Here is a 14,078-nt window from a genome sequence, read left to right as displayed (position 1 = left end):
GCGTTTTGGATTTGATTTTGCTTTTCATCGACTTCTTGTTGTTCCTGTTGTTCTGTGTGTGTGTTTGTGTTCGTTTTTAGTTTCAGTTGGGTTTGTCTGCTGGTGCACATTGATTGGTAGTTAACCCATAAGTCAGGGCATACCTATGATTTGTTATGCAGCTGAGATATAAATTATCGCTGCACCATCATTAGTTCTGCTAATTGATTAGGATTCTAATGGACTTTTAGATTCAGATTCAGATACATAACAGTACTCTTAGGATGGCATTTCTGTGTGACAAGTATCTGGCAGATACACTTGGCCCAAACGTGCCCGGTGCAGTGAACACGGTTCGCTCTTCTGGGAAGTACATGCCGGCTACGTGTAACGTGAGTTGGCCAAAGTATCTGACAGATACATATGCTCGTGCTGCCTACAAACTGACAAAGAGTCATCTTTTCAGCCTATAGCCAAACGTGCCGCCATGTGAGGAGCGTTTGAAAACTGTCAAAGTATATGGAAGATACCAGTTCCCTTCCTTCTTTGTGCTTACCATGTCTTTTGCAGAATAAAAGGAGTCGGTAAATGTGTCACGTAAGAACAATTATGGAAACTCCCACAGACAAACTGTGTCACACGTCCGTCAACCTCAGTGAAATTGTCGCAATTCATAAATGGTCACTGGAAAACTGGGAGAGAGCAGCAAACGCTTTTTGGAACCCCCCATAAGATATTGTCCACTGTCGAGCATTCGTAATGAAAATCCAATTTCATTGCACTTAAACATGGAAACACACAGTGTGTGAAACTTTCACCCAGTAGCGATGCATCTGCGCATCCGCATGTGTACGATTATTTATTGTGGAAAACCAGACAGAGAAATGAGTTCTACGTGCTGCGCCAGCAATTGCAGTTGCAATTTTCCATTTGCAATTACTGCAGCTCCCATTCCCAGCGTGATCATCAGATCATTAAGCATTTAACCCACTTTTCCAGCCTTTTTTTTGTACTCTGTTCTGTGAATTCTAAGCTTCAGTTCCTCATTGAAAATGCATAGGAAAATGGGGTTGTCAAACGGGGAAAAACAAACAATTAACATTTTATGTTTGGGCGCACAAATTTTAGAGCATTTCGTGGCGATGGTAGGTGGAGATGGAGATGGGGTGGAAAACGATTTGCGGCAAAATGCGTTTTCCGGGAAAATGGCAAACTGCTGTGTAGAAGAGATCCGAGGGAAAAGTGAGGAATATAATCCTCTGCAAGCTGCTGCTCATCCAAGCAATTCATAACTTTGCACTTACAAATTATTTAAGCAAATTATGCCAGGCTCCTGCCGTTGAATCTACTTCATCAGCCGCTTAGTAGCCAAGAGTCTTTTGTAACAGCCAGCAGCTCCTCCTCTTCTCGTTCTGCCCAACTGTCCGTCTAAATTTTCATTCGCATTCATAATCGTTCAGAGGCAAAAGTGTGTGTGTATATATATAGATGTGAGCCAAAAAGGAGGAGATACCATAAAAAACTTTTGCATAGAGTGAGGCGATGCTAGCAAAATCGTAATCCAAAAGTTTAGTTCATCTGAGTTGCACTTGAACACTTTTGAAGATGAGCAAAGTTGAATGAGCTGCCAAAAATATAAAATTTGGCCCACAAAAGGCTTAGTCCATGCCGGTAATGAACAGGATTTAAGTAGGGTATAGGATATACTCGTATAGGAATTTTAAATATAAAAAAGAATATACCATATTCTAGTACATGAATATAATAGAAATATGAGGCAAATTTAAACTCCCAAAGTACGTATACCTCCATTTATAAGTACTTTCCTTATCTAACTTCAGCAACTCCAGCATATTGCTCATTTTATCGGTCTTCCACCAAGAATATCCATTCCCTTCCCTCGGCAACATCCAAAAAAAAACCCTTTTCGAGTATTTTGAGAGCGAAACGCCTTCGCTGACAAGCGTGTAATCTCAACATAAGTGGTACAGCAGTGAAAGCCACCACAGAAAAATTAAATAGAATAAAGTGAGGAGGCGGTCGTCAGTTCCTAACCCTTTCTAAGGGGAAAAAAGAGACGGGCCTCACACACGTGGCATAGACACGTGTCATGTGGCACTGTTATCGCAAGGACTCCAGGCTGCAGGCCTATGGAGAACCAATCCACTACCGGAAATCTTCCCTCATGTGTGATGTGGAACAGCGGGCACAGAGCTCGGATGATGTCTCATAAAAATTCACTCACTCAAAGATTGCAATCGAATCAATTTGTGCGAGGCATATGGAAATGGAAACCCCAAGGGGATAGAACAGTTTTCGATGGGGTTATAAAACAGTTGGGGAATTGCTGTTTTCAACATGAGCAGTTTTCTTATCAATTATAAGGGGAACCACCAAATGCCCATATTGATATTAAAAATCACATTGAAAACACCAAAAATTGGTCGCCATGCATTATAATTTAATGAGGTTACAAACCACAAGGGATATCTTTAATTTAAATTAATTTTAATTTATTTCTCAATAAAGCAATGCCCAATGATAGTATTTAAAAACTTATAAATATTCAATCAATGAAATACACATTTCGGTCACATTAAAAGATTATTTGAGACGGAATTTTTTTTTTTTGCGCTGCTAGAATAAATTTTCCAGTGGTGCATCAGATAAATATGATTTCAGTGTCACGTGCACGAGTTTCTGTTTGTTTTTCCTCCGATCGAACTCCCCCGATACCCATATTCTCCATCAATGACAAATAGCCAGGGGAAACTCCCCCGCGTTCCCTCAGATATATTCTTGCTTTTCTCTGTTCCTTCACTTTTTTTTTTCGTTTTCCCTTCGCGCACAGCTGTGAAACATTTTGTGGTCATGTTGACAGAGAGGAAAATGTGGGGGTGGGGAGGAAAAGTTGCTTTGGGGAAAACATGTGTGTGAAATCACTTCAAACTTAGAGGAAAGCCAAGCCACCCGGCTAGTGTATCTGATAGATACAGATAGAAAACATATGATGCTCACTTTGGGCAGCTACCGCACAATTTATATAATGATGTCGCACTTTTGCTTTCGGGGGAATATCAATTTTGTTCTTCTTGCTCTCTTTGCCGTAGTAGTAGCTGTTGTTGTTGTTGTTGCACATCGGCAATAACTATTTATTAGATACATAGATACATTGTTGTATCCGCTGCGTGCCTTTTCCTTCCTTCCTGTCTTCCATCCTATCACTTTGGTTTTGACTTCTCTGCACCGTAGCGCGCTGTGTGCTGCTCTAAAATGCAATTTTATAGCTGTCAGGGGAATTTAACGCCGAGCGCGAAAATGCCAAAACCTTACATTGCCATGCCCCCCGCCCACATGCCACGCCCCTCGTGTCATGTTGTGCCTGCCTCCACTTTTCGCCCATCGCTTGTCTTTTGTTTACGCTGCGCTAGTTTTTGGCTAACGATAAAGTGTCAAGATATTCCTTTTTTCACTCCATTGTCTTTTTGCCCTTATATTTTTGTTTTTGTTTTGGGGAGAAAAGGGGTACGACACTTGCAACAAACAATTTTCCCTTTTTTCTTTTTTTTTCGTGTTTTGTTATGCATTGCGTGCAGAGCGTAAACAAAAGGAAGAAAGCAAAAAAATGGCCAGCAAAACAGCTACAAAAAAGAAGCTCTGAGCCAATATAGAAAGAACAAGAACTTTGGTTCGGAAAAAGCACCACCACCTCCCATCTATGAACTCTCCGCACTGCGTGTGCAGATAATAAAACTAAATAAATTGATGGTCTTTGTGCAGAAACTGACAAGTTGCAAGTTACAAGTACGAAAAACGTTCGATGGCCACATATTCTATGTACCTATATGTCTGTATGTATATAGCGGAAATATTCAAACCGAAAGGCAATAACAATACACAAAAAAGATAGTCCAGATAGATACACAGATATTACTTAGCTGGATGCATGGATGGTCTGCCTGCTAGATGGATAGATGGATAGTTGGGAAATGCCGGTCATTTATCATATCCAAACAAATGGAAAGCGCATTGCACAAGTGACGGCATCTGGAACAAAGGAAAGTTGTGTTTTGGGGACAATGAGGTGAGAAAGCTGCGTTTTCTAGGGGAGATTTAACAATGGATACGTATTGAAAATGAGGGTATAATGCAGTTATACCTAGCATTTTCTATGTTTGCTTCTTTTACGGCAATTATGATATAATCGGCCACGATAACCCAATTTCCTTTCAAGGCCAGCAGAAGCAACTGCGACCACTCTATTACCACACACCCCCTTTTTAATACCACCCACGCCATTTCTCGAGCATAAATCAACCACGGAAACGTAATTAGAATATAAACAAAAACGCCAAGAGAAACGGAACCAAAGAGCAAAACAAACCAAAGGCAAAAAGTGCACAGATGTGGCTGCACAAACATTTTTTCCCCTCCATTATCTTTCTTGTTTTGGCCATAAACCAATATCTCATCTCTAGCCAGGGGGAAAAAAGCAAATAAACAAAGTATTAAGCCAAATTAAGGGTGAAAGAAATGAAAGGAGTGCCTAAAAACTGCAGTTGCAAACAGAGAGCGCAATTGGAATTGAAATTAATAAATAAAATAAAGGTGCTTTTAACTTTTGGTGGAATTGTAACTGCCGAAAGGGTTAACCAAATGAAATATTAATACGATTAAGGCCTTAAACATTGAAATTAATTTTAATTTGCACAAAAAAGTGTAACGAACAAGTGATGTCAGAAATCAAAGGATAAGGGAAATGAGAATTCGGGTGCTAAGGATCAGTGCTGTTTTTTTTTTTATTTTTTGTGTTTTTTGGCGAGTTGAAAAGCGGGTGGCTATCAAAAATTTAAAAGCTTTTCATGTATTTCCCGCTGAGCTACGGCGGACTCCTCCGCGGATATGTAAATGATATTTTCGAGTGGACGTCAAACGCAGTCATGTTTTCCGAGCCCGAACCAGCCCACAGACCACACGCCCCACTCCCCTCGCTCCAGCAGCTCCACCTTCCACCTCCGAAGGCTTTTCCACCCACCACCACCCCATCCGCCAACATTGCGGTCGGAAAAGGCCACAGGGCAAGCGGCATTGGTTTCTGCTCCTCCGTTCTATAAGCCGCTTTGCCGGCCAATTTTCATCTCGACTTCCCCAGCCCGGTGCTTTGGTTCGCTCCCTCTCCACCCTTTTTCCCTTTATAGGCATTTTAAATTTTCCATTGCCCGGATTTTCAGCATTTTACAAGCCATGAATTTTTTAATAACCCTGCTGATTCCCCACCCGCCTATCCCCTTGCCCAAAATGCAAGCGACAATTTTCGCGTCAATATTTATGAGAAGCGACCAAATTGAAGTTGACAACCAACGAACCTAGGCCAAGAGTAGAGTATCGCCTTTGAACTGCTATTGCTTTTTGTGGTTTTTCGCTGAGGGTTTTTCGGCAGAAGAATATGCCAAACAAAGAACAAGACGCCCTTTGTTTTGACCTGAATGGAAATTTTAAGTTGGCTTTTGCGATGTTACAGCGCGTTCTATGAATATTTCAAGGACTTAAGTTAAGTTAAGCAGAAAAACTATGCTGAATTTGCAGGAACAGCAACGAATAGGATACGATCCAAAGATTCTGACTCAATTACAAATCTTTCACTCACCCACACACGAATATTAATCTGAATTTATTATAAACCTGAGCAACCAAAAGTGTACAGCTCTTCTAGTTTCTAAACTGAAAGATTTATTTTGTGCACAATTCGCCCACTGAAATGTCGTTATAAATCTCAAGACCTTAACCGTATTTATTTGTCAACATATCTGAAATTGCATTTTCCACAACCATTGCTCACACACCTTCCTTTTCTATTTCTCTTTGCAGGTAGGTGACAATGTACGTAACTTCTTTGGTGGGAAATCTCTGGCCATCTGCACTTTCAATCCCCAAACTGGTTGCCTCCAGGGTGAATTACACATGTATTCCTTGTCTGAAAACTCTTCACAGATGGCTCCTTCCGACCAGCAAGCCATTCACTATTAACCACTCAAATTGGCTTATTTATTAACAATTGCTGACTGTGTTATATAATCGTGTGCCAAACAAAATCTTCCGGCCAAGTGCGTCATTGCAAAAAGTGGGTGGGGTAAATATTAGCAATTAAATTGTATTCAGTGAAGCTAAAGTGAGCCAAATGCCCAAATGAAATTTTGTTTAGGCAATTAATGGCAGGCCATAAACAGCCAACAGATACCAGAATCCTCAAACCAGGTGAATTAAAAAATATCTTACGGATTCTGCATCGCAGAGAGCCATAAATTTGGTTTGCTGAAAGATAAATACTATTTTTTCAAGGACACTGCGAAATTTGTGTATTTAGATATATGCAATTAATATATCCAAGATATATGGAGGAATTTCTGAGTTGGCATTAGGTTAGTCATCAATTTTTGAAATAGCGACATCTAAAACATCGCCACGTCATCGGTTCTATAGGATAAATACCCTGGATGAGGGGTATATAATGACTGAAATTACTATAGAAATATTTCTTAGCTGTGTTCTGTTTATATTGAATATTTCTTAGCTGTGTTCTGTGTATATGGAAGCACTTTTAGAAATGACCCAAAAAAAACATACACCGTATCAACACTTCAACCCCATAACATGTTTCTTGAATTTTTGTCTACTTCAGTTTATTTTTACCCCACACCTATTTTCAAACCACCGCGTATAAACCTATTAAAATGCTAAATTTATTTGATTAGAAAAATTTGACTTAGTCAGTCGCGCTGCCAACTAAATTTAAACTTTAGCCAATCACTTTATTATTTTATATTGAATTTCGGTCGGTTCATTTGCATTGAAATAACTGACGTAGATATGTTGTTGGGAAAAAAATCGATCAGCACGTGGAAGTAGGCCTTAAAGCCCATACATAATTTGCATAAAAAACAAATGTTGGCACATCCAAATATAAGAGTTGATAAAATTTATACCGGCTTTTTGAAGGATTGTTGTCGCCTGAAAGCAGCCAAAACAAAGACGAATATATAATATTAATAAAACAAGTTGGCCATTTATCTTCTTGACTTTGAAAACAAGTCAGACAGCTTTTGATTTGATTACTTGTGAAAGAATTTGAAGCATGACCAGGCCAAAATATCTATTGACATACGTATCAGGCCAGATGCACAAATGAAATATGATGCAATAACAAAGTACGAACTCAATTAAAAAAGTTATGCCAGATTTTGCTTTCACCATGTGTTTTCAAACGCATATCGTTTCTCAAGCGAATATAATCAAGAAGCCATAAAAGTTGTATAACTTTTGTTTTACAGTCAGTCAAAGCGTCGTAAAATAGACACAAACACGCCATTCCATCTGCCAATTTAACTTCCTAATTAACTAGACTAGTCTAGTCAAGTCGGTCCAAGTCCAGTCATAATTTGAACACGCCTTGACGAAAATAAACGTAATCGAAATCTATAGCAAGTTATACCTGAATGGAAAATGTCAAGATCGTAAACAAACCAAAACTTCTAAAATTTAAATAAAAAACGTGCCACCTATGGGAATTTTAATAAAATGTGCTGATCAGCTGCTGCGTTGTTCGCTCATATGCACAAGTTATTAATAAAAACTATATAATTGCTAAAAGTTAACAGCAAAGCAATCGGTTTTACATATACTCCATAACAATGATTTGCAACAGTAGTTTATGCTACACCCAATTGCAATTAAGAAAGTCGTTGACTTCGAATGATGTCTAGGAAATTGCTAAACGTTATTTGTGGAGTTACATTTTCAGAGACATAATGGTGATTTCTTAATATCAAAACAACACTCACTCAAACTTATGGGGCAGTCTTTGCGAAAACCTTGCTTCACATATTGCACAATATTTGTATTTTTTAATTAGAATCAATTTTTGTTGCTCTGGCTTTTTCGTTTTGGTTCGGTTTCTTCCGTTAATTGGTGGCAATCGATTCCATTGGATTTATTGGTATACATTTGCTTGTATTTCTTACCAAATGCTTCGAAATACAAAACGATTGAAGTGTGTTGTTGCTTAAAACCGACAAAGAGCCAAAAAAAAAGGAGATGAGCATTAATAAGAAACGGTAATCAAACGGAAGCAACCAAGTTGGTCAAGCGATCTGAACCGTTTATTGTTTTGCTGGGTTGGTCAATTTCCGGTTGACCGACAGCACGATTATGTAAATGCGCTTAGAATGTGCTCCAATGCAATCTGCATAAAAATGTTGATTTATCATTCACTTAGAAACTGTTGAGCCGTCATAATTAACGATAATCGTGTCTAATGATGATCTTACAATTAATTGAAGTTTAAATGCGAAACATAGACAAGCATTCAAATACATAGAGCACTAGTTTCGTGATGTTTTGAATGGAAACACCTTGATGAAAGATTTATTCAAATACAATTAGTACTTTCTACAGCTATTTCTCCGATGCTCATGAATAAATCTGCTGAATCATCCATGTGAATTAGCCGATAACATTTGCAGTTGCTCTAGATTGACAAATTTCGCCTTCAAATCTCCAGAGGAGCCACACTAATTAACGTTTATCTGGCGATCTTCAACTCGGCACACTGTCGTTCATTTGGAAAGCTTGAAAAACATGGGGCCAAAGAGCAGGAATTAAGAATTCGCGACACGAAGAAAGAAGCCGAATAGTCGGAAGAACCGGTTGAGTGGAAGACTCTTCTGGCGCATTGCCTTCAAATGGGTGTCAATGCTGAAGAAGCGATGAAGACGGCGCGACCGACCGTCAAATGGAATGAAACCGGTTCTTCAGAACTGCCACCTCGTAAGCCCCCTCCCATTTTCAGCGGATGCGGGGTGTTTGATGGTACCGTTAAGTAACGCGGTCAACATAACGGTGAACCAAAGACAGCGAAGAATCAAAGACAGGGCAGAAGGCTTTTGACTTTGGCTTTGGCTTCTCTTTGGCAGATTCTTTATGCGACTCTCTATCTCGGATTTCTTTTCATTTAAGCCAAAAGTGCATAAGCCAAATTCATGTTTGTTTTTCGTTTGCCATTTCCCTTGCCACTCTTTTTTTGGCCAATTATTTTCGCTTGGCCTGTAAGGCAGTTCTTAGTTGGCCTGACCTGATTCTATGGCTGCTCCTGTAGCTCCTATTTCCACTACAGTACCGTCTCTTGAGCATTTTTTATTTGGCTTTTTTTCCGTTTGGTTCTTGTTCATGGCTTTGTGCTTTTGCGGTTGTTGCTGCAAATCTGTTGGCCTTTTTTGTCCAGCTTCTTCTCCGCTTTCAGTTTACCTGTGCTGTTCTTCTCGCTTCTGTTGTTGTTTTGGTTTAACGCTTTTTGACCTTAATACCCAATGAAAGGCGTCACCTTCATGGCATGGACCATACCCTTCGCTCCTCCCTTCTAACCATTTCTTGACTCAAAGTTAGTGCAAATTGAAACTGTCAGTCAAAGGGTAAAGGCAACGCAACTTCCACTGCATTCAAGCCCCAAAAAACCCGTTTGCCCCCTGTCAGCTCTCACTTTACACTGACCCCAAGTTGCATTTAAGTTGACAATGTCGGCCTGGATTATCCCAGAAAATGAACGAAAGGGTCGGGTACCGAAACCGAGTTCCAACAGAAGGTAATGAAAATTGATCAAATATATAGTAACGCTACTGGGTGGGTCTCGTGTACATTTTAATTAGTTATTTTTGATGTTAATACCTCTTAACACCCTGCAGTGTAGATTTCCTACAATAATTTATGCCCTACCACCAAAGAGCTAAATATCAATCTTTAGACCCATTACTCATTCTGTTGCCACGAACAGCAGATACATTTAAAGCCACTTTGACATCCACGAAAGCCATCTTGCAGACCCCTTTCCACGAAACTTTCTACCCAACACTCAAACACCTACAAATATATATCAACACTATCTGTCATCAAGTAAAGTGTGAAAAATCGAAATGAGACAGCAAAACAAAGCAAGAAAAACCGAAAATTTGGAAACGAAAATAAATATTGCGCTGGCTCATTTTTAGCTTGCCAAAAATGCGCGTATATATTCTCGTATGTATTTTCCTTTTGGAATTTTCACCAGGTAGAATTGCTGCCAACCGAAAATAAGAAAACAAAAAAAGGCGGTCACAATGCGGGCGTAGCAAACAACATAATTCTGGTTGTCTGTCTGTCTGATGTGACACTTTTGTCGTGAGAGTCGAGCATGATATGATGCCGATGATAATGCTCAAATGATGATGATGATGATGATTATGATGATGATGATGATGATGATGATGATGATCCGAAAGAAATACTTAGTCATAGTTCTGTGGCTCTTGTTATTGTCGCCTGCATGTGAAGCTTAGACATTGTGGCTATGGAAAAAGTGGGTTAAGACTGCGGCCATTGTTGTGTGTCGAATTTTGGCATGTGCGTCAGGTTTGCTTTGTTACTTTTCCCCAACAATTGGCATTGAATGAAAGCTCCTCCAGCTTGCTTGTTGGGAAACAAATGCTCAGAATCTAATGAGGCTTTAAGAAGGAAAGGAAATTGAATGCCCAGAGTTGATTGAACCTTAAAGATAGTAATGGGAAAGTGCGAAGTCTCTGTCCTTACAATTTGGAGCTTGGAAAGTCTAATTAAAATATAAGGCACCTAAAATTTAGTGCGACAAAAATCAACAATGACTAAATCCATATGAATTTGTTTATGTCCAGATCTTGTATATTCATTCAGTTCTTCGATTTGAACGTCTAAAATTCGATCTAGTCATGTTTCTTCCAACTTGACTGCTTCTGAACTTGACCGCTGAAAACAATTTAAATATTTCTTCGATAAGCAAATGAATTCCATTGATTAAGCTTAATTTAGGAGGCAATTATCGTTTGTTTTTTTTCGATCTAGCCTTCGATTATAAACGATTGTTATTAAAGAAATACAAATATGTGACCAATTTTTTTAGCTTTGTGGTGCAGTTAAACATGTTTTTAAAAATTTGAATTCAAACTGCATATCAAAGATAATAAAATGAATTTATGCTCTTGTGATTTGGCTTTACTTGCAAACTCACTCTATGCAAGGCATTTGCATAATTTATTTGGTTTTGGTGTTTCGTTTCTAGATTCCTTTTAGATAACTCACTTCCTGAAACTTTTCACTATTTCCCCAAGGACTGTCGGCTTAAAGTTTAATAAACTTTATTCCTCACCAGCCAGCCAGGCAACACAACCCAAAAAGAAATGCAGTAACGTCTACGAAACAATGGTGCAATGAGAAAAGGCCAAAAAAGAATGGAAACAGAGTAGGGGCTATATAGGTAGGTAGGTTACCTGAAAAGGTAGCTCCATGCTCCATGGCATGACACTCAAAAGTATTTTGTATGTCAATTGCTATTCAAGCTACTCACGAAAATACTGGGCGAAGAGGAAAAAGCTATAGAAGAAGTGCCGGCAAAGTGCCGCAAAGTTTATGAGCCGACTTTTCGGGGAGTCAAGAAGTTCACTTTTGGGGGAAAGAAGGGCAGGGTGACCCTCGAGTTTGTTAATTAAATTCACGGCAAGTGTGAAAGAAATGCAAAGGAATGGGGGGACCCCAAAAAGAGTATGCTTAATAAATTTAAATGAGCCAAAACAAAGGAACAAATTAGAACCAGCACTGGGAGTGATATAAAGTTGCAAAAGCAATACAAAGAAGCACATGCAACGAATGCAGACAATGCCGGACCAAAACCCAAACAAGATATATGAAATATGTGCTACTTAACCGCAAGTGGACTCAAGTTCAGTTCTCTTCATTCATTGTGGTCGGCGCATTTTCCATATGATATCATTATCATTATTATTCTCATTCCTCCGGCCAACTTCCTCAGGCCCCCTTTCATCGCAGCTGGTTTTACATGTTTAGTTGGTGTGCCTTTCTTTTGGTCATTGACTTGGCGAAAAGTTCACTGAACCTCAGTTTTGAGACAAGGCAAGGAAGAAGCGAAAAGTAAGTTAGTCGTCTCCGACTTTCAAAGGGAACGGATCGAAATGGAACCTTTCCCTGAACGCCTTCCAAGTGTCAGATATATATGGGTCAGTACAATCTTTGCAACCTTTCGCTTGGGGAAGGGTTTTAATTTGGCAACACGTAGTTTGGCTAGAAAGTTGCGAATGGTTCCGGTAATTATAGTTATTACTCGCGGCCCTAAATAAGCTTTTTAACTGAAACTCATGGTTACCTAAGTACTCCAAAAAAAGTCAATCTGAAACCATTCACTGCTTTAGTCTGTGATTTAAGTACCTTAACCTGAGATCAAAGTCTCCTTCCCCGATTCTGCATTTTCATCAGCCATGTCTGGACGTGTGTCTGGTAGTTTAGGTGAGAAGGCGGTGATGATGTTAATGGACAGGATAAGGAACAGGGAGTGGGTGGAGAATTAAGCAGGGAAAAGCGAACAAAGCAAGATGATGTTGGTGAGGGAGAAGGAGAAGGAGAAGGGGTAGCCACGCGTTTTGATGGATGACATTGATTGATGATGATTAATAATGGTGCATTTTTATTGCTTTCCATCAGGCCAGCATCTCCCATCCTTTAGTTGTTTAAATACATTAAAGTTGGCACTTGGCTGCGAACGTGTGTTGTTCGAGGATAACACCTGCATTTGGCCAAAACAAGGACCTAGACCGAGGTGGCATCTCATCTCTCTATTCTCATCGCACGCCGTTGCGTTGATTATTTCGCTTGAGTGCGGCCCAAACTCATCATGGCGAAGACCCAACAGGTCCATATTCCTCCTTTATCCTTCGTCCTTTTTGCCGCTTTCCACGCCATATGCTGCCACGCATATTCGCTCAATTAAAAAGCATAAAATTACATTTTCGCTTAAATGAACTTTGGCCGCCTTAACCCTCGCTTTTACACAAGTCGTTGTTCGCTTTTTTCCTATCCCATTTCCCTGACTATGAATTTCTAGTGCTCTTCATCATTTTCCACGCAGTTTCTCTCTTACCATTTCTCTCGCCACTTTCAGCCATTTTCATTTACCAATTTGTTCCATTAAGGCTTTGAGTACAAGTTTAAGTTCACTTAAAAGTACAAATTGCTTAGATTTAGGAAACCTGTGAATGTTAATATTTTATAGAATGTTTGTGTTACCAAAATTGCTTTCCCATTTCCCTGATTTGTTTAATCGCGTTTTGCCACAAAACCCACATTTGCGGTTTTATTTAAGCAACTTGACAGTTACTGCAGCGTGTTTTTTGCGTCTTGTGCAAGGCGAGTCCATGTATTTTTTAGTAATTTATGTTCACCGCAATGGCATTTCATCAGAAAGAACCCCATTCACCTGCCCCAGCTGCTCATCAAATATTACCCAACTTGACCCCGTTCCAAGTGCTAATTTGATATTTATAAAATAACGCAAAAAAGCAGGCCAGGAAAATGTATATTTTCGGTATTGTGCCACACGGCGTATACTTAATTACATTTTGTGTTTTACAAGTTGTTAATTTTCCCGGGCACTGCCAATAAATTAATATGCAAAGCGCCCAAAACACACGCGCATATGAAAATAAAAAGAGAATTTCAGGGTCTACAAATGCGGACGAGAGGATGGTAACTTTTCACAGCCGGTCTCAGCTGAAAATTGCAAATCCTCGGCTCAGTTTAATGAAGCATGGTAGTCGTCCTTAAGTATGCCAATATAGGGAGGTGGGTGAGGATGTGTGGAAGTGGAAGTGGAAGTGGATGGGCTTTAAGGGACACAAGCAATTTGTTTGCGGGGTTGCCATAGTCACATATGAATTTTTAAGTGCAAACATAATAAGCAGCTTAATGAACAGGCCCACACACTCACACACACGTGCACTGGGGAGACCCTCCCCCCTCCGCAAAATGTCCATTTTGGGGCAACCCTTTTTGAGTATGCGAGCCGTGTGCCATGAATTTAACACGTGTGCGTGTGCGTGAGATCGGTGCAGAGAGAAGGAGGAAAACCTCTACAGCAGCGGACGAAATAATAAGGTCCAAAAATCAATGCGTAACGTTTCAAGTTCCGTACTTTCAAGCATCATTAAAAAATTTTAGTAGAACGTCATAGGTTTCATGAAAATGAAAAGGAA

General features: G+C 39.6%; 1 protein-coding gene across 7 annotated transcripts in view; it reads left to right on the top strand.

The window, feature by feature from the left end:
* Positions 1-14,078, top strand: part of LOC6552418 (maternal protein pumilio) — a 171,350-nt gene that overhangs the window by 91,979 nt on the left and 65,293 nt on the right. For 2 of the 7 annotated variants that reach the window (XM_015154528.2, XM_026983813.1), the window contains exon 2: positions 5,848-5,859. The exons of the other annotated variants lie outside the window; for them this stretch is intronic. In XM_015154528.2, coding sequence (XP_015010014.1) covers positions 5,848-5,859 — 12 coding nt within the window. The remainder of the gene's footprint in view (positions 1-5,847; positions 5,860-14,078) is intronic. 7 annotated transcript variants of the gene reach the window in all.

Source organism: Drosophila erecta, unplaced genomic scaffold (assembly GCF_003286155.1).
Source record: "Drosophila erecta strain 14021-0224.00,06,07 unplaced genomic scaffold, DereRS2 tig00000000-arrow-pilon, whole genome shotgun sequence".
Taxonomy (NCBI): Eukaryota; Metazoa; Arthropoda; class Insecta; order Diptera; family Drosophilidae; genus Drosophila; species Drosophila erecta.
Note: the sequence above shows the minus strand (reverse complement) of the source record. Positions and strands in the feature narration are given on the sequence as shown.